The 19,249-nt window shown below is 40.1% G+C and overlaps 9 protein-coding genes and 2 non-coding genes across 11 annotated transcripts; 7 read left to right on the forward strand and 4 right to left on the reverse strand.

Annotated features, from left to right (window-relative positions):
* Positions 1 to 1,099: 1,099 nt before the first annotated feature.
* On the forward strand, positions 1,100 to 2,101 carry TDH2 (glyceraldehyde-3-phosphate dehydrogenase (phosphorylating) TDH2; the record flags this gene model as incomplete). Its single annotated transcript, XM_002498466.1, has 1 exon — positions 1,100 to 2,101. The coding sequence occupies one exon, from the start codon at positions 1,100 to 1,102 to the stop codon at positions 2,099 to 2,101; it is 1,002 nt and encodes a 333-aa protein (XP_002498511.1).
* A 119-nt stretch (positions 2,102 to 2,220) lies between these two features.
* On the reverse strand, positions 2,221 to 3,180 carry MHO1 (Mho1p; the record flags this gene model as incomplete). The annotated part of the gene is made up of 1 exon (XM_002498467.1): positions 2,221 to 3,180. The coding sequence occupies one exon, from the start codon at positions 3,178 to 3,180 to the stop codon at positions 2,221 to 2,223; it is 960 nt and encodes a 319-aa protein (XP_002498512.1).
* A 243-nt stretch (positions 3,181 to 3,423) lies between these two features.
* On the reverse strand, positions 3,424 to 4,335 carry SUI2 (translation initiation factor eIF2 subunit alpha; the record flags this gene model as incomplete). The annotated part of the gene is made up of 1 exon (XM_002498468.1): positions 3,424 to 4,335. The coding sequence occupies one exon, from the start codon at positions 4,333 to 4,335 to the stop codon at positions 3,424 to 3,426; it is 912 nt and encodes a 303-aa protein (XP_002498513.1).
* A 198-nt stretch (positions 4,336 to 4,533) lies between these two features.
* On the reverse strand, positions 4,534 to 8,637 carry ZYRO0G12078g (uncharacterized protein; the record flags this gene model as incomplete). The annotated part of the gene is made up of 1 exon (XM_002498469.1): positions 4,534 to 8,637. One exon carries the CDS (start codon positions 8,635 to 8,637, stop codon positions 4,534 to 4,536), a length of 4,104 nt encoding a protein of 1,367 aa, XP_002498514.1.
* A 993-nt stretch (positions 8,638 to 9,630) lies between these two features.
* On the forward strand, positions 9,631 to 10,089 carry ZYRO0G12100g (uncharacterized protein; the record flags this gene model as incomplete). Its single annotated transcript, XM_002498470.1, has 1 exon — positions 9,631 to 10,089. One exon carries the CDS (start codon positions 9,631 to 9,633, stop codon positions 10,087 to 10,089), a length of 459 nt encoding a protein of 152 aa, XP_002498515.1.
* A 66-nt stretch (positions 10,090 to 10,155) lies between these two features.
* ZYRO0G12122r lies at positions 10,156 to 10,256 on the forward strand. Its single transcript has 2 exons — positions 10,156 to 10,191; positions 10,221 to 10,256. It is a non-coding gene; the product is annotated as a tRNA-Trp (tRNA).
* A 929-nt stretch (positions 10,257 to 11,185) lies between these two features.
* Positions 11,186 to 12,556, forward strand: CRH1 (transglycosylase; the record flags this gene model as incomplete). The annotated part of the gene is made up of 1 exon (XM_002498471.1): positions 11,186 to 12,556. The coding sequence occupies one exon, from the start codon at positions 11,186 to 11,188 to the stop codon at positions 12,554 to 12,556; it is 1,371 nt and encodes a 456-aa protein (XP_002498516.1).
* A 163-nt stretch (positions 12,557 to 12,719) lies between these two features.
* ZYRO0G12166r lies at positions 12,720 to 12,792 on the reverse strand. Its single transcript has one exon. It is a non-coding gene; the product is annotated as a tRNA-Lys (tRNA).
* Positions 12,793 to 12,987: 195 nt separating this feature from the next.
* RPC17 (DNA-directed RNA polymerase III subunit RPC17) lies at positions 12,988 to 13,443 on the forward strand (the record flags this gene model as incomplete). The annotated part of the gene is made up of 1 exon (XM_002498472.1): positions 12,988 to 13,443. The coding sequence occupies one exon, from the start codon at positions 12,988 to 12,990 to the stop codon at positions 13,441 to 13,443; it is 456 nt and encodes a 151-aa protein (XP_002498517.1).
* Positions 13,444 to 13,742: 299 nt separating this feature from the next.
* VTC4 (Vtc4p) lies at positions 13,743 to 15,890 on the forward strand (the record flags this gene model as incomplete). The annotated part of the gene is made up of 1 exon (XM_002498473.1): positions 13,743 to 15,890. One exon carries the CDS (start codon positions 13,743 to 13,745, stop codon positions 15,888 to 15,890), a length of 2,148 nt encoding a protein of 715 aa, XP_002498518.1.
* A 248-nt stretch (positions 15,891 to 16,138) lies between these two features.
* Positions 16,139 to 19,222, forward strand: MAD3 (Mad3p; the record flags this gene model as incomplete). The annotated part of the gene is made up of 1 exon (XM_002498474.1): positions 16,139 to 19,222. The coding sequence occupies one exon, from the start codon at positions 16,139 to 16,141 to the stop codon at positions 19,220 to 19,222; it is 3,084 nt and encodes a 1,027-aa protein (XP_002498519.1).
* Positions 19,223 to 19,249: the final 27 nt, after the last annotated feature.

Genomic DNA, 19,249 nt, shown 5'->3' on the forward strand with positions numbered 1-19,249 from the left:
TTGCAATAAGCAAGTCCTGTTCTCGAGATCGTAGTAGTTATATACTGTATTGTAGTGAGTTTTTCAAAAAGTGATATGCGGGCCGCCTCAGCTGTGGCGTACACATGTCACGTGTGATTAGGTAGTTCGGCGGCTAAAGTATTTCTGCTGCTCTGTTTGTGTCTGAGCTCGCATTCATGCGATTGCAGTTGCGTAGGGGAGAGAATCGATTGGATTATCTTATTGTTTACATTTTCGTATCGAAGATCGATACCTTGCTCGATGACAGCTCCATGTCTACTAAACGTTAATTCCATTACAGGAGTAAAGAAACGAAATATAGTAGTCACGTCGGACGACAGGGTCCCATGACGAAAAAAAAATCTTGAAAACCCTAATCGAATCTTAATTGAGCCCTGACTAGCCCCTGCCCACATACTTGGAACACTATAGAAAGTTCTCCACGCGGCGCTAGCACGTAACCCTTCATGACACACCCCCATGGTATCACCCTACTGTCCTCCCCTTTTTTTTTTTTCCAACCAATTCCAATCCCCTCCCTTCTCCTCAGCAGATGTCCCGAAAGGTACAACACAATGTGGGCAACCACTCTTTGACGTCTCGCAACAGTATCGTCCTGTACGGTAGGAATCCGATACGCTAAGCAGGTACACACCCACGTGACAGACAGCGCGGACTCTTCTGCCTAGCCGCCGAGGGTACGGTATAAAGGGTGTACACCCTTACCTCCGCATGAGCATAACCCGCGTCATACAACTCTCCTCATTTCTTCGTCTCTCGCCACTAGCCGCCGATCTATTGCTACCGCAATGACACCGTGTGGTGATCTCAAGGAGAGATGTGTGGGTGCACTCCCCCAACTTCCACTTTTTGTCGCTACGTGTGATTCCCACTGCACCGAGCTTCCACTAACGCCTCTCAGCGGTTGACGGCAATGGGATCACAGAATTATCGCAGCATGTTGGTATATAAAGGGAGGAGATATGTGGATAAGTAGGATGTTCTTATTTCTTTCTCTATTCTCTTTTAGCCTATATCACCAGAACAAATCAACTTTGAATTAGTTCATAACAAACACTAAAGAACATTACGAATAACAATGGTTAACGTCGCTGTCAACGGTTTCGGTAGAATTGGTAGATTAGTCACCAGAATTGCTGAAGGTAGAAAGGACATCAACTTGGTCGCTATCAACGATCCTTTCATCACCACCGACTACGCTGCTTACATGTTCAAGTACGACTCCACCCACGGTCGTTTCGCTGGTGAAGTCTCTCACGACAAAGACCACATTATCTTGAACGGTCACAAGGTTGCTGTCTTCAACGAAAGAGACCCAGCCTCTTTGCCATGGGGTAAGTTGGGTATCGATGTCGCCATCGACTCCACTGGTATCTTCAAGGAATTAGACTCCGCTAACAAGCACATTGAAGCTGGTGCCAAGAAGGTCGTCATCACCGCCCCATCCGGTACCGCCCCAATGTACGTCATGGGTGTTAACGAAGAAACTTACACTCCAGACCAAAAGATCGTCTCCAACGCTTCTTGTACCACCAACTGTTTGGCCCCATTGGCTAAGGTTATCCACAACGAATTCGGTATCAAGGAAGGTTTGATGACCACTGTTCACTCTATGACCGCTACTCAAAAGACTGTTGACGGTCCATCCCACAAGGACTGGAGAGGTGGTAGAACCGCTTCCGGTAACATCATCCCATCCTCCACTGGTGCTGCTAAGGCCGTCGGTAAGGTCTTGCCATCTTTGCAAGGTAAGTTGACCGGTATGGCTTTCAGAGTCCCAACCGTCGATGTCTCCGTTGTTGACTTGACCGTTAACTTGGCCAAGGAAACCACCTACGACGAAATCAAGGCTGCTTTGAAGAAGGCTTCCGAAGGTTCTTTGAAGGGTATCTTGGGTTACACCGAAGATGACGTTGTCTCTTCTGACTTCTTGGGTGACGCTCACTCTTCCATCGTCGATGCTGCTGCTGGTATCCAATTGACCCCAACTTTCGTCAAGTTGGTCTCCTGGTACGACAACGAATACGGTTACTCTACCAGAGTTGTCGACTTGGTTGAACACGTTGCTAAGTCCGCTTAAGTTTCTTTAGCAGACTGAAGAAAAAGAAAGGTCGTATGAGTTATGATATAGATCTAGGTACGTTTTTATACTGAATTGAATTGAAAGTACTTTTTATTTCATTTTACTTCAAATATTTGTTACATAGTTGCAAAGCCGGAGCCGTAGCTGACGCTGCTATCGTGTAGATCACGAACATGAGAGCTCTGTGAATAAGCTGGGAATTGAAATCTGGCATCTCTTGTCTGTGCCAAGATCGCCAACATCAGTGCAATTGGTCTTGCACCACAGATGGTATTGCCCGTAACTTCTAAATATTTTTTCCATTCGTCATACTTATCGCCCTGTAGCTTCAATACATCCATAGCCGCCCGATCCAACAATTCAATTGATTTCCAGATATCCAACTGGTGGTGCGATAGTTTACTACGTGAGGTCAACATCTCAATTTCAGTCTCTTGCGCAATAGCATCGTTCAATTCATCTTGGCTACCAACGTATCCAGTATAGCCAAATCTGCGACCCCAGTGACAAAAATCGCTACTAATAATGAAAATAGTCCCTGGACCTAGGTATTTACCCAAAACATTACCAATTTGCCAATCAACTTCCTTGGAGTTGTGTGATACCATAAGTGGCACAACCTTGACTGTATCTAGCGGGACATTTTTCCATTGTAACGTTTGCGCCAACATGGAGAACTGCATTTCGATAGAATGCTCCTCCATGTCCACTCCAGGATCCATTTCAGCAAAATGCCTTGATGTGATTAATTCATCCCCCAATTCACGGTCAATTTTTAACGTCCCTAGCGGCGTCTCTAGGGAATCAAACCCACTTACCAGTACTTTATTTTTGAAGTATACGTGATGTGAAGGACCCATAATGAACACTCTTGAAACGTTGGTTAAATCAAGTGAGGCATAGGCATGTGCCATAGTCTTACCGCAGTATCTATAGCCTGCATGTGGTGATACAATAATATTAGCTCCTGGTTCACCTCTTAAGCCAGTGGCTTCCAAATATCCTAAAAGTTGTGATTTTAATAGTCTTGGATCATCAGAGTACCAAGAACCTGCGTGCGTTGCTGGACGTGACATGATAACACTTATTATCGATTATTTTAGAATGTGGTCTTTACTTTGAATGTATTAGCTACTATGCCATCCTGTAACATTGTAAACCTTATATATACACACCCCTTACATGTGACATCCCCTTGAACATTACTTCAGATTATAGATATAATTTAGATCTATAAGGAATCAATTATATTTTACTTACAGAATGTATTTCGTTCTCTCTTTTTTTTATCGTTTTCTATTATTTTTGTTTATCCTAATCTACTCATCAGACTCATCTTCATCTTCATCTGAATCTGACCTGTTATCCAGTTCCTTAGATTCTAATAGAGCTTGTAATTCCGCATCTTCTGTAGCAGTAACTGCCTTTGGTGGCATTGTAATGTTACAAACACCACCATGTTTACTGATAGCTTCGTTAATCTTCTCAATTGCATTTTGCAATACTTCAATCCCCTGTTGTTTATCCAAAGATTGTGTGGTAATAACATACAATGGAGCAGCCACTAACTTGACTTTGATTTGCATCTGTTCAGTGGACAAAGATTCTGCTTCCATTAATGCGTTTTTGATTGCATCAATACCTTCGTAGCTGAAGCAAGATACTTCCACATCAGCTCTAATCTTAACGGCTTGTGGAGTCAATCTCTTGGAGATGTAGGTCTTTAACTCTTCGAAGACATCCTTTGATGGTGGTTCAATACCTTCCCAAACGCTTTGATCAATAATTGACAGTTTGAAGGCTTCGTAGGCATGTCCGTATTTTCGACTTAGAGGCCATGCAATTGTTTTGTACAAATCTTCTAATGGAATTTGAAATTTTTCAGCACAGTATCTGAGAATAGCATGAACAGTCTTGGATTTTTGGTACCTCTCTTCACACTTGATAATATCCTCTGATGAGACACGACGTTTGGAAAGATCGATATAACCTTTCTCCTTGTCCACACGCAATACCACGACGACATCGTTCTTACCAACACGAATTAATTTCTGAATAGATCTTATACGTCTACGGGATAATTCACTCAGTAGAATCATACCTTCAATGTTGTCATATTCCAATAGTTTTACATAGGCCCCCATCTCAGCGATTTGCTGGACGTTGACCATAACAATGTCATCCACTTCAGGATACTTGTTTTCATAAAATCTACAGTGAGATGTCGACATTACAATGCTTGATGCTTGCTCTTTATGGTCCTTTCAGCTGTATGTATGTGTTACATTGGTGATGAGTTAACTAGTAGTCTTGCAAATTTTTCAATTCTACCACACCGAAGACAAACCGGGTAACATACTTACATATACATATGCCTCCATAAGGCCTAATGGCGCTTAAAAATCGAGAATAATACAAATATGAACTTTTTAAAATGATGATGGTCCTTCATTCAGATTAGCTGCACGCTCACGAATGCCTAACAGTTGTTTACAGCGAACCCCCCAGATGGAACAGGCGTCTTGTGATCCAGTTTCGTTGTATTTCTCAGCAAGGGCATTGGCAATTAATGAGACGTGACGAACGTACCTAGCCAAATTGTATCTGTTTAGAATCTTAAAGTGAGCACAGGATAATAATCCCGGTACCCCGGATCGCCTGTAAATCTTAACTTTGTAGTGTTGTGAGATTTTTTCAGTGACACCGGTATGTTCTGGTGTAACTACAATATTAATAAATGTGAATTGACTCTTGATGATATTGAAATTGAAATGTGAGGATGATAGCCCAGATTCGTTGTAGAAAATGTTCACAAAATTGTTTCCGACATGTCTTTTCTTGAAAGACAAATCATTATCAGCAGGCATTAGCGTTACCGTATGGAAAGTGACTTGCGTGGTAGCGTTATTCCAAACCAATGCATACTCTCCATCAGTCTCTGGATCTAATCCACCTTTGTAAAAAAATCTACCAGTCTCTTTCAATTTTATAAAATCACCAATTTGTGAAAGAAACCAATTGTACTGTGTGGAGCCATGATTATTAGATAGAACTTGTGACTCCTGGTTTTGACCAGGCCCCAAGTAAATTATACCGGTCTTTTGAAATTCAACTTGTGGAATTCGATCTAGTAACCCAATTGAACGGTTAAACTTTGGATCTTCACTGGGTAACGGGATCAAGGAATCCACATCCTTGGTACACACAAGTGGTAAAATTTGTTCTGGCTTAATAGTTGTGCTACTAAATTGTTGTGGTTCATCGTCTTGAAATCCAAATAATTTGTATTTGGGCTGCAACAGCTGCATCTGTGGTTTAACCTCAAAAGAACATTCGCACGATGGTCTTCTTAACCCTACAATCACTTTGTTTGTAGTTTCCCAAGTCCTAATGGAAATTAAACAATTTTCACCAATCCATCTGCTCAAATGAGTAGAAGTTTTGAAATCATCTGAATCTCTGCCACGTCGCAATGGGGTCTCATTCGAATTGGTGAACTTAAGACGTAATACAAAATCCTTATAGGCAAGTGCATCATATTTCAGATCTTCAATTTTAGCCAATTTATCCAAACCATTCGAGACAAACGGTATGAGTTCATCCATCTTATCTGCCTTGACGTTAGATAACCAACTGGCAAGAACCATAAAAGATTGATATTGAAAAAACCTCGTCATAGATTCACCTACGAGAAATCCCTCAGTTGACGGTGATATTTCCATATCATAATTTTTGGAGACAGATGATGGCGGTAATTTGGAGCTAGAAGCTGAAGGAGGTACTGCAAAGGATTTTGAACGTTCTTTGAGAAAAGTGGAATTTTCAATTAAATTGAAAACTATGGCGAATACTCGTTTGGTTTCATCAAGGGTAAGGTTAGAAACTAATGGTGGTGATGACTTTAGTGCCAACAAGAATTCCAAAATTGATGGAATAGCATGTAAAGTGGTAATCCTCTTTTGTAATTCAAGTAAAATTGGAGTAATGTAACGTTTAATAGATCCAGGAATTTCAAAACAACTTACGGTCAATATGTGCAGTATGGGTATTAGTGTCTTCTCCCATGATGTGAGCCCGAAGACGAGTGCCCCCACCAGATCATCAGCAAAATTCTTGGATTCATATTGGTTGTAGGCAAGTACCGCTGAAAGATTTCTCACATAAGCAGAATTCAAATCTGATCTATTTAGGCCATCACCTGGCTTGATATTAGATGGCAAGGATTGCCTCAAATGCTGGCAAATCACATTTTTAAACTTGTTTATCTCTTCATAGTGTCCCTCAAATAGCGTCAATTCTGATAATTGAGAGCAGAGATGGGTCAAAAGATAAGAGTAAATTTCCCAATCTGCAGGATCTTCGATCGTACCCACGGCTAATGATAGCCAAATGCCCATGTTAATCTTACCATTGGAAGGACCAGCTCTTCCACTATCAAATTGGACATGCTCGTTACGTTCACCCAAAAGATTACCATCGATAAAGTCAAGCGTCTCAGGGAAAGTCCATTGTACACTAGTTCCAACTGCCACTTGCTCCTTAAGTCTACCGAATGCTGAACTAATCCCCACAGCATCCTCTGGATCAGCAAAATAGAAGTTGCCCTCCGTATCACATCTCACTCTGACCATGGGTCTTGCAATAGTTAATAACGTTATTGAATCCGCACAGTGTTCCGCATACTCGTAGACAGAAATCAATACATCGAATAATGTTGTACATTTCGAGCCAGTAGGCTCCAAGGGACTCCAAATGAACGCTTTAACCAATGTCTTGACTAAAATAGGCAATAGTCTCAATCGCTCCTCAGAGTAAGCCTTCACTCTACCAAAGGCTCCTAGACTACCCACAAAACTTCTTCTTTTACTCTTTTGCAATAGAATTTTCCTTAGAGTAGGCAACAGTCGAGTATTCAATAATTGATAAAAAATATCCACCGTTGTCAACTGCAAGAAGGTATACAGCAATTCACCAAATTCGATCAGTTCAGATTCTGGAGCCATCCAACTCTCTACTTTGGAATAAATATTCCATAGACAATTCATCTGACTGATGTTCCATTGGAACTCTTGATCATTAGTCTCTTGAAACCAAGATTTGCATAATCTTAAGAATTGTAGGCGGTATTTTGGAGCAGCTTCTGGGACCATAACAAGGTCTGTCAGTTCATTCAAAGTTTCTGCACTTTTAAAGTCCCACCTTCTAAGTTCAAACAAGGGGATCAGATTCTCAATGTGAATTGAAGTCTTGTATTGTGAAATAAAATGTACCAATGCCCCTGGTGATATTGGAATCAGAGATGGATAGTTCGTGACGGAAATTAATAGTTTGTCCACTATTGAAGGTGAAGGGCCCTTAAACCGCACAAGGGCTTCCTGGATCATGGACCAAAGAATAGTTCCGGTGCTTCCTTCTACAGAAACCCAATTTTCCAAGAAACTATGGACTCCCAAAAATAAGTCCACAAATCTGAGGAATTCATCGTCAACTTTTGCATCAAAGAGTTTACTCAAAAGATGAAATGCCTCATTGGCGGTAACATGACCTTCACGAACAGCCTGAGCGTAAATATCGGCATAACATCTGGCGATAATTGCTCTGTCAAATTTCTTACCATGAGGCATCATAAGCAATTTTTCTCCCAGTAATAACCTATGCTTTGATCTTAGTATGCAATTTAATAGCGGAATAAGTGCGGTTTCCACTTTATCTGGCGGCATGGATGCAGAAATTTGCAAAAGTATCAAGACTAAGCTGTCTAGAGCATCCACATGCACTTGGTCCAAGAATTTTTCCAAAAATCTTATGGCGATAGTTTGAAAAGTATTCATGGTCCTCACAGTCGCAGAATCGGAAACTCTTTTCAAAATTTCAATAAAATTACCCACATCTGAATCATTGAGAGGAAAAGTCAATTTTTGTGCCAGCACCAACAACTCCATCACCACAGATACGTGAGTACATTTAGAATCCTTTATCAATTCCAATTCAGTTAAATCTGACACTGTTTCTGTTAGCAATTTTTTCTCATCGGAATCCAACAATTCATCATCTTCTTTGAACATTGCATTTAATGAGCTCAGTATGAGGTCTAAGTCAGGATCTAACTCTGTAAATTTTTCACCTGCCCCATTTGATGATACCAGACAGTCATAGATGATCTGGAAGAAAATTGATTTAATAAAATCGTCCTTTGTCTTGGTAACACATTCACGTAAAAGTTCCAGCGTAGCTCTTCTTGTCGCACGAGGAACATCAATTGACACTAATGGATGAGCTGTAAACCAAACCTCAGAAATTGAATCCTGGGGAACCATATCAAGAAGTTGGCTCATCTCAACAATGGCTTGAGTTCTTTCCACATACTCCATTGAGCTGTCACCAATGGTTTTCAAAACTTTATCAAAGTATTTTTCACTTGGTCTTCGTATTCTATCCCTCGAACTTGGTCCCAATCCATCAGATCCCCTAACGCTTTTTAAAAGGTCTAATCCCCTTGCCTTCTTTTTGAAAGCATAACTGGGTGAAGGCATCCTCAATTCTGGAGGACTTTTACACTTTTAGAGCAGTACGATGAAAACAATCTAGACTAATGCACCCTATATATGCTTCACTTGAGTATTATGTGGTTAGAAGAGACATGTTTCTCCGTATACAGTCAATATGTGCACTGGATGGGAACCTCGCTAGAACTCAAATTTGATATCACGTGACTGAATTTTTATATTGACAAGACATGGAATATTGAATGACCACTGAAATGTTCTGGTGGCTACCAGTGTACGTCGAGCTCTCAATCTTACTGCTTGTGTTCTGCGGAAGTCAACTTCTGTTTTGGTCTCCACGTTTTAAATGTAAATAATTGAGGAATGCGGTGGTAGGGAGAAAATGGGACGATCAGAAAGCAAGTTTATATAGTACTGGTTGGAAAGGTGTCTACTATCTGCTTGTAATGACCCTACAATAGCATCCATGGCTCAACCATTGAATCAGTTTTCAGCGCAATCACCAATTGACAACAATGGCCAGACCATAAGATTATTTTGGAAGCTATTTCTCACAGATCAACAACCAAAGCATCTTTCTACGTTAATCTTTGTTAAACCAATAATATTGCTCCGCTAGATTGTATTGAATCATCGATTATCTGCATCCTATACACTTTGCAATCGATAGCATAGGGGTATCATCTTGGCATTACTTTTAGCGGTCGTTGTACCCTTTATGCCCATTGAAATTACTACAATACCTTTTAAGAAAAAGTCGAGTAACCATGGTAAAAGACATGATCTACAGTGTTGTGTAAATCCAGCCCCTTCAAGCCCTTCAACCATGCGGCGCGACTACAGAATTCAGCGCTAGAGAAACTAAACAATAAACATACATTTGAAAGGCATCGGGATTTGAGTATTTACTTTACATTTGAGAAACCAATCGGAACGAAGTTGCTTACTGGTATAAAAAATGGGATTTTTTACCAACATCTCCATCCATCTTCCTCGACATCATAAGACCATCAAGTCACCATGAAATATTCAACTACACTTGCTTTACTCCACCTGTTTGCAATTGGAATTGCAGCATCAACCTGTGCATCAGGTGAAAAATCAAGCTACTTGGTAATTGATGGCGAAGATAAAGAAGCTGCTATTAAACTGTACCGTGAAAAATATGCCGATGTCAAGGTTCCTGATGGCCCATTAAAAATTACCAAGTGCGCTGATGGTAGTTTGAAGATTAATTTTGAAGCCACCCAAGAAGAACCCGTCAAGGTTAACTGCGTTGCCGCTGAAGAGGGGGATAAAGGTGCAGTTCCTGCAGAAGGTTTTTCCAGCGGTGAGGGTGACGGAGGGAACGATTTTTCTAGCTTTAGCAGTTGGACAATCAATTGGAATGGACCCCATCTGAGGTTGAATTTACCAAGTAGAGCTTCAATGAGGTTCCCCACCTTTAATCTAGAAGGAGCTACCGATGAAAACAACTAGATATGCTATAAGTTTTAACTAGCGTATGTAGAACTAAAAATAAACATCCTTCAACAGATGGACAGTGAAGCGGTGGCTCAATGGTAGAGCTTTCGACTCCAGTTAGATCCTGGAAATTTCCGGAATTGGCAATCGAAGGGTTGCAGGTTCAATTCCTGTCCGTTTCATTCAAATTTTTTTTCGATCCGAGACCCATACTCCAGGCTCTACGGAGGTCAACTCTTTGATTTACGCCGTTAGATACTCCGAAATTTTTACAGAAACAAGTAAACGACTAAAAAAGAAGCACATGTCTAGTGCTTGTCACTAAGTATTGACATTGACATAATGTCTCAAGTTTTGATGGAACAGCTCTGAAACTTAATTCTCTATCGGCCTTCTCTCCTCTTGTTAAAAAGACTCAGTAGACGGTGCCGATTAACTGGAATCAAAAAAGATATTGCAGTTGAAGTAGAATCGATCAAACCATCCCTTTGCCAATCGACGATTTACCAAGCAGATCCATCTCGAATTTTCATTCCCACGAATTTTTTCGCGTAATAGTAACCACCAGCCTTTTTTTAACAGAACCTTGCAGCCTACGCTAGTTCCAAATACCACTCGAGACTATTATAGTACACGACTAAGAATAGTATGGGTATACTTGGTGTATAGAAAAAATAGCAATTGGCGTGGCTTGCTCAGCCCGAATTTAACTGTTCCTAAAATTAGCTTCTGTTTCAGGGCTTGAAAATACCCTACGCGAATTACCATTGTTCCGATAGACACGAAAAAGGATGTGCAGCGGTGATGGTGTTTGACAAGCTGTAGATCCATAACGGAAATGATGAACAGCTTCAATGGCTGCTGCTCACGAATCGACAATGGTTACCTGTTCGAGGACTCTAAGGATTCACCGCATGCAATTCTACGAAAATCAGAATTACGCTTCCAAAATTAGTTAGATATTGCTTGAATTTTGGTGACGTTATTGGAGGTTAAGTCAAGAGATTCAAAAAGTATATATATCGAGGTTAATTGTGTAGACAGTGTTTGAAGATGGCCTTCGAGTTTACTACATCTGCAATTCATCAAGAAAACCAATCACAACTTCTAAATGGTTCAATTGAAACTACTCTCGTTGTTAGCTGCAGGTTCGTCTGTTGCACAAGCCGCTACTGCTCCAAAGGCATGTAACCCATTGAAGGCCACTAGCTGTTCTCCTGATACCGCCCTAGGTACCAGTATTGCAGAAGACTTTACTAAGGACTCACCTTGGTTTCCCTACGTCATGGGTGGTGGATTAGTCAACTACACCAATGAAGGTCTGGCTATGACACTAGATAAAAGATACAACAATCCAACATTACAATCTGATTTCTACATCATGTACGGTAAGGTCGAAGTGGAACTCAAAGCAGGTCCAGGTAGGGGTGTGATTTCATCTTTTTACTTGCAAAGTGATGATTTAGACGAATTGGATATCGAATGGGTTGGTAGCGATAACACTCAATTCCAATCTAACTACTTCTCCAAGGGTAACACCACTACTTACGACAGAGGTCAATTCCATGGTGTCGACAGCCCAGTGGACAAATTCCACAACTACACTTTGGATTGGAATGTTGACAAGGCTACTTGGGCTCTCGATGGTCAAGTGGTAAGAACTTTAACTAATGACAGCAGTGAAGGTTACCCACAAACCCCAATGTTCATCAAAATGGGTATCTGGGCTGGTGGTGACCCTGATAACGCTCCAGGTACTATTGAATGGGCCGGTGGTAAGATTGATTACTCTCAAGCACCTTTCAGCATGTACGTGAAAAGAGTTGTCGTTACTGATTACTCTAGCGGTAAGAAGTACAGTTACCAGGGCCAATCTGGTTCTTGGGAGTCCATTGAAGCCGAGGATGGTGAAGTGTTGGGCAGAGCTTCTCAAGCTAACGAAGATTACAGCGTTTTGAACAACGGTGGTCAGATCTCAAGTGCGACTCCAAGAAGCTTGTCTAGTACAACAAGCTCTTCTAAGAGCCAATCTACTAGCCAATCCTCTAGTCACTCAATGAACAGCACTACTACTAGCCACTCAATGAACAGCACTACCACTTCTGATATCAAGACCAGCAGCAGCAGTAATGCTACTTCATCTCACGCATTGGCTTCCAAGACTTCTTCCTCTGATCAGAGTTCCAATTCTGAAGCTCGCTCCACTCTGAAGCCAACATCTACTAGCAAATCTAAGGAGGATGAAGCTACATCATCCTCTACTTCCGAAGTGAGCGATTCCAAATCCGCATCTGGCACCGCAGCAGCAGCAGCCTCAGACTCTTCAAGCTCCTCTGCTTCTGCATCTGCATCTGATTCCAGCTCATCTGGCTCTGCCTCTCCTTCTCACGACTTACAGCCTGCATCTAACGTCGCTGCTGCTGTTGGATTTTCTGCAAACTCTTTGCCATTTTTCGCCGCTGTCGTGGCTTTATTGCTTTGATTTTAGTTTAATGTATAAAAGGTAGGATAATGATGTAACGGATAAGTAAAGGAATAATAATCGAAATAAGAGTCGTCATAAAAAGTCATTTCATTTTGAAGTACTGTAAATTATAATTTAATTATAATGAATAATTTTAAAAGTTAAAAATTCTAAAAATTAAAGCCCTGCAGGGGGCTCGAACCCCTAACCTTGTGATTAAGAGTCACACGCGCTACCGATTGCGCCAGCAAGGCTTATTACTTCTTGTTTTTTGCAAGAAAACAATTTTCACCACTTCACCACTACAAAGTCATTCGATATACGATTCTAGAAACATGAAAAAAAAAAAGAACACAAGAGATGAGAAGAACCATTTGACATAGTGATATCAACTCATTAGAGCTCATCTCGCCCCATCTCATGGATTAATACACGATCCATAACCAATTATGAAGGTTTTCGAGACCAGAGATGCATTTTTAAGTGATTACGAAGTTCTACAATTCTTGTCAAAATTAGAAAGACAGCATCATTGGGATGAGGAGAGTACTCTTGCCAATCAAAAGAACCAAAGGAAAAAGATAAAGACCCACCGTCCATATAACCATCCTGAATTACAGTCGATCACAAGGGACACAATTGCATATCTAAAGTCGAACAAAAGTGCAACTCAAGAAGAAGATGCACCCACTACATCTCCAATAAGTAGATTAAACGATGAAAAGTTTAGCGAATTGGTGAGAAATCTAAACCAGTACTCGTTGTTCAAGGCTGAAAAACTACAGATTGTCAACCAGTTGCCCCAGAGCATGGTCCATCTGTACTCTGTGGTGGAAGAGTGTGATTCAAGATTTACACAGGAGCAAATGGAAACAATGCTTTCCACTATTGCGGGTTATATATGATGATAATGTCAAAGATAGGAAATATTATTGCATTGCTTTATACTACGATTCTTATAGAAATTAACTACAATTTTGTATGCAGCCTCTTATATCTTGGACCCATTCACGTGGCACATTGATTAACGACTCATTCAGTTGCAAGGGCGAAAAGATATAAAGTTAAATAACTTCCATCAAATCCTTACTTCCAAGCCTACTAGGAAGACCAGTACGAAAAGCCTTGCTGTACTAGAGAATTAAAAAGGTTCAAAAGGGCAGATAAGACTCTTTAGTAGTGTTTATAAGACTGTTCAAAAGATATGAAATTTGGTGAACAATTACAAAATTCACTGATAAGACAGTACAGTTACTACTACATTGCTTATGATGATTTAAAGAAGGAGTTAGAACAGAATCTGCAAAAAGCAGGTGGTAACTGGTCGCAACAGTTAGAAACCGGATTTCTGGAGTCCCTAGAAGTGGAATTGGATAAGGTCTATACCTTTAGCAAAGTTAAACATGGCGAAGTGCTTAGAAGGGTCAAAGACGCACAAAAGCAAGTTCAAACGACTGTTAGAATGTTGAATTCCAATTCACCTCCAAGTGAAATGGATTTTGATGCAATTGAGGAAGGTTTAAGTGACATTATTGCAGACGTTCACGATTTGGCCAAATTTTGTCGTTTGAACTACATAGGGTTCCAAAAGATTATTAAGAAGCATGATAAAAAGACTGGTTACATCCTGAAGCCAATTTTCCAAGTCAGACTAGATTCGAAGCCTTTCTTCAAGGAGAACTACGACGATCTAGTTCAGAAAATATCGCAATTGTATGATGTTACTAGGACAAGAGGTAATCCTGTAAGGGGTGATAGTTCCGCCGGTGGTGGCCAGCAAAATTTTGTTAGGCAAACTACGAAATACTGGGTTCATCCTGATAATATCATGGAGTTGAAATTAATCATTTTAAAACATTTACCCGTCTTAGTGTTTAACACTAATAAAGAATTTGAAAAGGAAGATTCTGCCATTACGTCCATCTATTACGATAATGCAGATTTAGATCTTTATTACGGTCGTTTGCGTAAGGATGAAGGTGCCGAAGCTCATAGATTGAGATGGTACGGTGGTATGGCATCCGATACTATTTTCTTAGAAAGAAAGACACATAGAGAGGATTGGACTGGTGAAAAATCTGTCAAGGCTCGTTTCTCACTCAAGGAACGTCATGTTAATGATTTCCTCAAGGGTAAATATACTGTTGATCAAGCTTTTGCCAAGATGCACAAAGAAGGTAAGAAATCTCTAAAAGAGATCGAAAATTTGGAGGCATTGGCAACTGAGATTCAGTATACAATGCTAAAGAAAAGGTTGAGACCGGTTGTTAGAACTTTTTACAATAGAACAGCGTTCCAATTGCCAGGTGATGCCCGTGTCCGTATTTCTTTGGATACGGAATTGACCATGGTTAGAGAGGATGATTTTGATGGTGTTGACAGGACTCATGGTAACTGGAGAAGAACGGATATTGGTGTCGATTGGCCATTCAAGCAATTAGACGATAAAGATGTGTGTAGATTTCCCTATGCCGTCTTGGAAGTCAAGTTACAGACTCAAATGGGTCAAGAACCACCGGAGTGGATCCGTGAATTGGTAGGATCTCATTTGGTGGAATCCGTTCCCAAATTTTCCAAATTTTTAAATGGGGTCTCTTCACTCTTGTACGACAGAGTGCAGGAAATTCCATTCTGGTTACCGCAAATGGACGTTGACATCAAAAGACCACCCAAAGCTAATAATATCAATATCACAAGACCAAATAGAAGTGATGAGGATGATTACGATGAGGATGATGAGGACGATTCTGCCATGATTGATGCAATGCAAGCGCCGGGAAATACTATGGACTTGGAAGAAATTGCCGCTAGTGGATATGGCTCCATTGATAATTCCGATGCACCAGAAAACAATCCTGAAATTTCTGGTTATTACCAACGTAAAATTAGAATGGCTGAAAATCCTATGTTAAGAAATTACTATAAGCTTATGGCATCTCTCGATCATTATTTCAATGGAGATCAAATGAGTAAAGTCCCACCAGGAACTACATTCGATACTAAGGTGAAAGCACCACCAGGGAAAACTATTTATGTTCCGGTTCGTGTAGAGCCCAAAGTATATTTTGCCACAGAAAGAACGTTCTTATCCTGGTTGTCTATTGCTATCATACTATTTGGTGTTTCCACTACACTTTTGACATACGGGACGCCGACCACTATGATTGCGTCAGTTGGATTTTTCATCACATCATTGGCAACAATAATTCACAGTGTGATAACCTACGCTAGAAGGGTCGTCTATATCCGCTTGAAGAGAGCAGTGGACTACGAGGACAGATTGGCACCACCTGCGATCTGCGTTTTGCTGACACTCTCAATCTTGTTCTCATTCTACTGCAACATGGTTTAATTTTGAGCTAACTTGTACATCTACAATATACTTAGCATTATGGAGGAACTGCATGTAGCATTAAAAACTTTAAGAATATTCTAATGATATTTAAATAGAAGAAAGTTTATAATACTGAATATATCGGATCACGTGACACATGTTTACGGTTCAACAAGAGTTTTATAAGCTAAACGCCAACTCTCTTACGCACAATAATAATAGTCGAATACTTAAAATACAAGTGCCTAGAGATCTTATAGTGGCCAATGAGGTCTGGTTCAGACATTTTAAATGGGCCTATTGAATTTGAAGCTATTGAACCGGAGAAGGAAAATATTATACCTTTGAAAGAGGGCAGATCTGCCCGTGGATTAGCGCAGGCGTTAACTTTAGGCTCTTCTGAATTGCATGATACGAGAGTTCAATATGAAAGAAGATTATTAGAAGAATTAGAAGACATGGACGATCCTCTAGAGTTGTTTTTGGAATACATATCTTGGATCAACAATGCATTTCCTCAAGGTGGAACCTCCAAGAAGAGCGGAATGCTAGATGTCATTGAAAGGTGTATAATGTATTTCAAAGATATGGAAACTTATAAGAACGATCCAAGGTATCTGAAAGTATGGCTATGGTACGTCGAATTATATTCTTCTGACGTATTGCAAGAGAGTAAAGACATCTTTGTTTATATGTTTAGAAAACGCATAGGTGCCAAACTGACATTATTTTATGAAGAATTTGCAACCTTATTATTCCAGATGGAAAAATTCAATGAGGCTCATAACATATTAAAGTTGGGAGTGGAAGAAAATTCAAGACCACAGAATAGATTATTGAGAAAATTGAATGAATTTGAAGTTAAACTTCGAGAATTGAATGTTAATTTCAGCCAAGAGAATGCAGCAGATACAAGATTCCTATCTTCAGATCCAAATAGTTTCATTTTAGGCAGACGAAGGGCTTCATTTACCAATAATGAAAATAATGTCAACCCCCAGCCGCAGGGACACCAGCAACAAGCATCTAAATACGAAGTGTTTCAAGATAACAATATACCCGATTCCAATAATTCAGAAAATATAAATAGAGAAGGTTGGGATGTTCTGGAATCCAAGGCAACAAGACGTAAAGAAAACAAACAACATTCCCTTTTATTAGAACCAGGATCTAACGTTGGTACTATCGAACAAACAAGTGATGTGATTCCAAATAAAAGGCCGTCTTCTTCACAGAAATTAGCAATTTTCAAAGATGATTTGGGGAGAAGTGATCCAGTTTACAAAATTTTACACGTACCAGGAAAAAAGCCTGAAAAGATTGATTGTAATTTCGATCTGATATACCCAAATCCAGGCGAAGAATACTGTATTGAGGAAATCCTAGCGAAATCGAGGGATTTATATTATAGAAGAGAACCAGTCAAGCGAGCCGAATATCCCAAGCAAGATTTACAAGAAAATAAGAAGAAGAGGAAATTGGCTCCTCTAGGGGAAAAGATTCCACTCAGTGGGAAGAAACCATTGGGGGAGAAGAAACCTACAGATGATGGGTTAGCATTGGTAGAAAGTCATCCGCTGGACAAGAAATCACCTGGAATCTTTCCTCAACCTTCAGGTCCATCCTCTTCGGAACGTATCGATGGATCTCATTCACGGGCGGATGTGGAGCCGCCTTTAGAATACAAAGGGGTCACAAGAACTTCCATTCTCCCTCTAAGAGATACTTCAGATGAAATGAAAACCCCTGTATCTAATTTGAAAGAGACTCCGCAACCACCCAAGTCTCCTACTATGACTTTTTTCTCAAACGCGGCAATGAGCGAAGTTTATTCCATGTACAACCAACATTACAATGAACCTAAGGAACCTTTTGACAATAATGAAACCACCAATAAATTTATATTTGATAATTTAACACAAGAATTTACGAGGCAACACATGGACGATTTGACAGAGATAAAGCCTACGGATCAGTCTGCTGGGAAGGATTCTGAAAAGACCCCCAACAGACAGACAAACGAGATAACCTTCGGTTCAGATTTCAATAATGAGCAGCAATTATATTCAAATGGTGCTGCAAAAGATTTCATGACACCCATTCAAGAACGAACTGAGAAGACTGACCATTTTTCTCCTAATGGAAAAAACATCAATTGGACATCTCAGAAGGATGAAATTAGTAGCACACAGAGTTCCCCATTTCTTACTCAACCTCAACATGAGATACGCGAAGAAGAAAAATATCCCATACTTGAAAATCCATTAGATCCCCATATGAGAAGGCAACTGCTGGCGGGAATAAGACCACCTTTAGATCAATATGATACGTTCTACCGTTATAATCAACCACTTAAGATGAGTACACTTCTGAAAAGAATTCAGAAAATGTCAAAGACTGAGAACAAGAACCCAATTGTTGATTTCAAAAAGACCGGAGATCTCTATTGTATTAGAACAGAATTGGGTGAAGGTGGTTATGCCACTGTATACTTGGCAGAATCCAGTACCGGAAATCTTCGAGCTCTTAAAGTCGAAAAACCTGCGAGCATATGGGAGTACTATATTTTGAAACAAGTTGAAGAGAGATTAAGGGAGCAATCCGTCCTTCCTTCTATTATCAATGCCAACTCGCTTCATTGTTTCGAAGATGAAAGTTATCTTGTATTGAATTACGCAAGTCAAGGTACTATTTTAGATCTTATCAATTTGCAAAAGGGTAAGACAAGAGGCCCTCTAGATGAGTGTCTTTGTATGTTTTTCACAGTTGAATTGATGAAAATAGTAGAATCTATTCACCGAGTTGACATCTTACATGGTGACTTGAAACCAGATAACTGCATGATTAGATTCGAGAATGGTTCTTTGGGACCCTACCGTCCAGATGGATCACTTGGTTGGAACAAGAAGGGGATTTACCTGATAGATTTTGGCAGATCTTTTGACATGAGACTATTACCACCTAATACGAAATTCAAAGCCAATTGGAAGACGGATCAACAAGACTGTCTTGAAATGAGAAGTGGTAAACCTTGGACTTACGAAGCGGATTATTATGGATTGGCAGGAATAATTCACGCTATGCTATTTGGGAATTTTATAGAATCGGTACAGCTACCGAATGGTAGGTTCAAGTTGAGACAATCTTTCAAGAGATATTGGCGGCAAGCTTTATGGTCATCTGTGTTCGACGTTTTACTCAATAGTAATGAGTTTGGTCCATTTCCCATAACCGATCAAATTACGAAATTGAGACTTGAAATTGAAAGCCATTTATTAGACCAATTCGATGATAAACTGAAAGAGATTGTTACTGATTTGGAACTAGAACTAACGAGATTTAGAAGATGATACCAAAAGGAAACAAGATAGAAGAAA

The sequence above is a fragment of the Zygosaccharomyces rouxii genome (assembly GCF_000026365.1).
Source record: "Zygosaccharomyces rouxii strain CBS732 chromosome G complete sequence".
In the NCBI taxonomy this organism is placed as follows: Eukaryota; Fungi; Ascomycota; class Saccharomycetes; order Saccharomycetales; family Saccharomycetaceae; genus Zygosaccharomyces; species Zygosaccharomyces rouxii.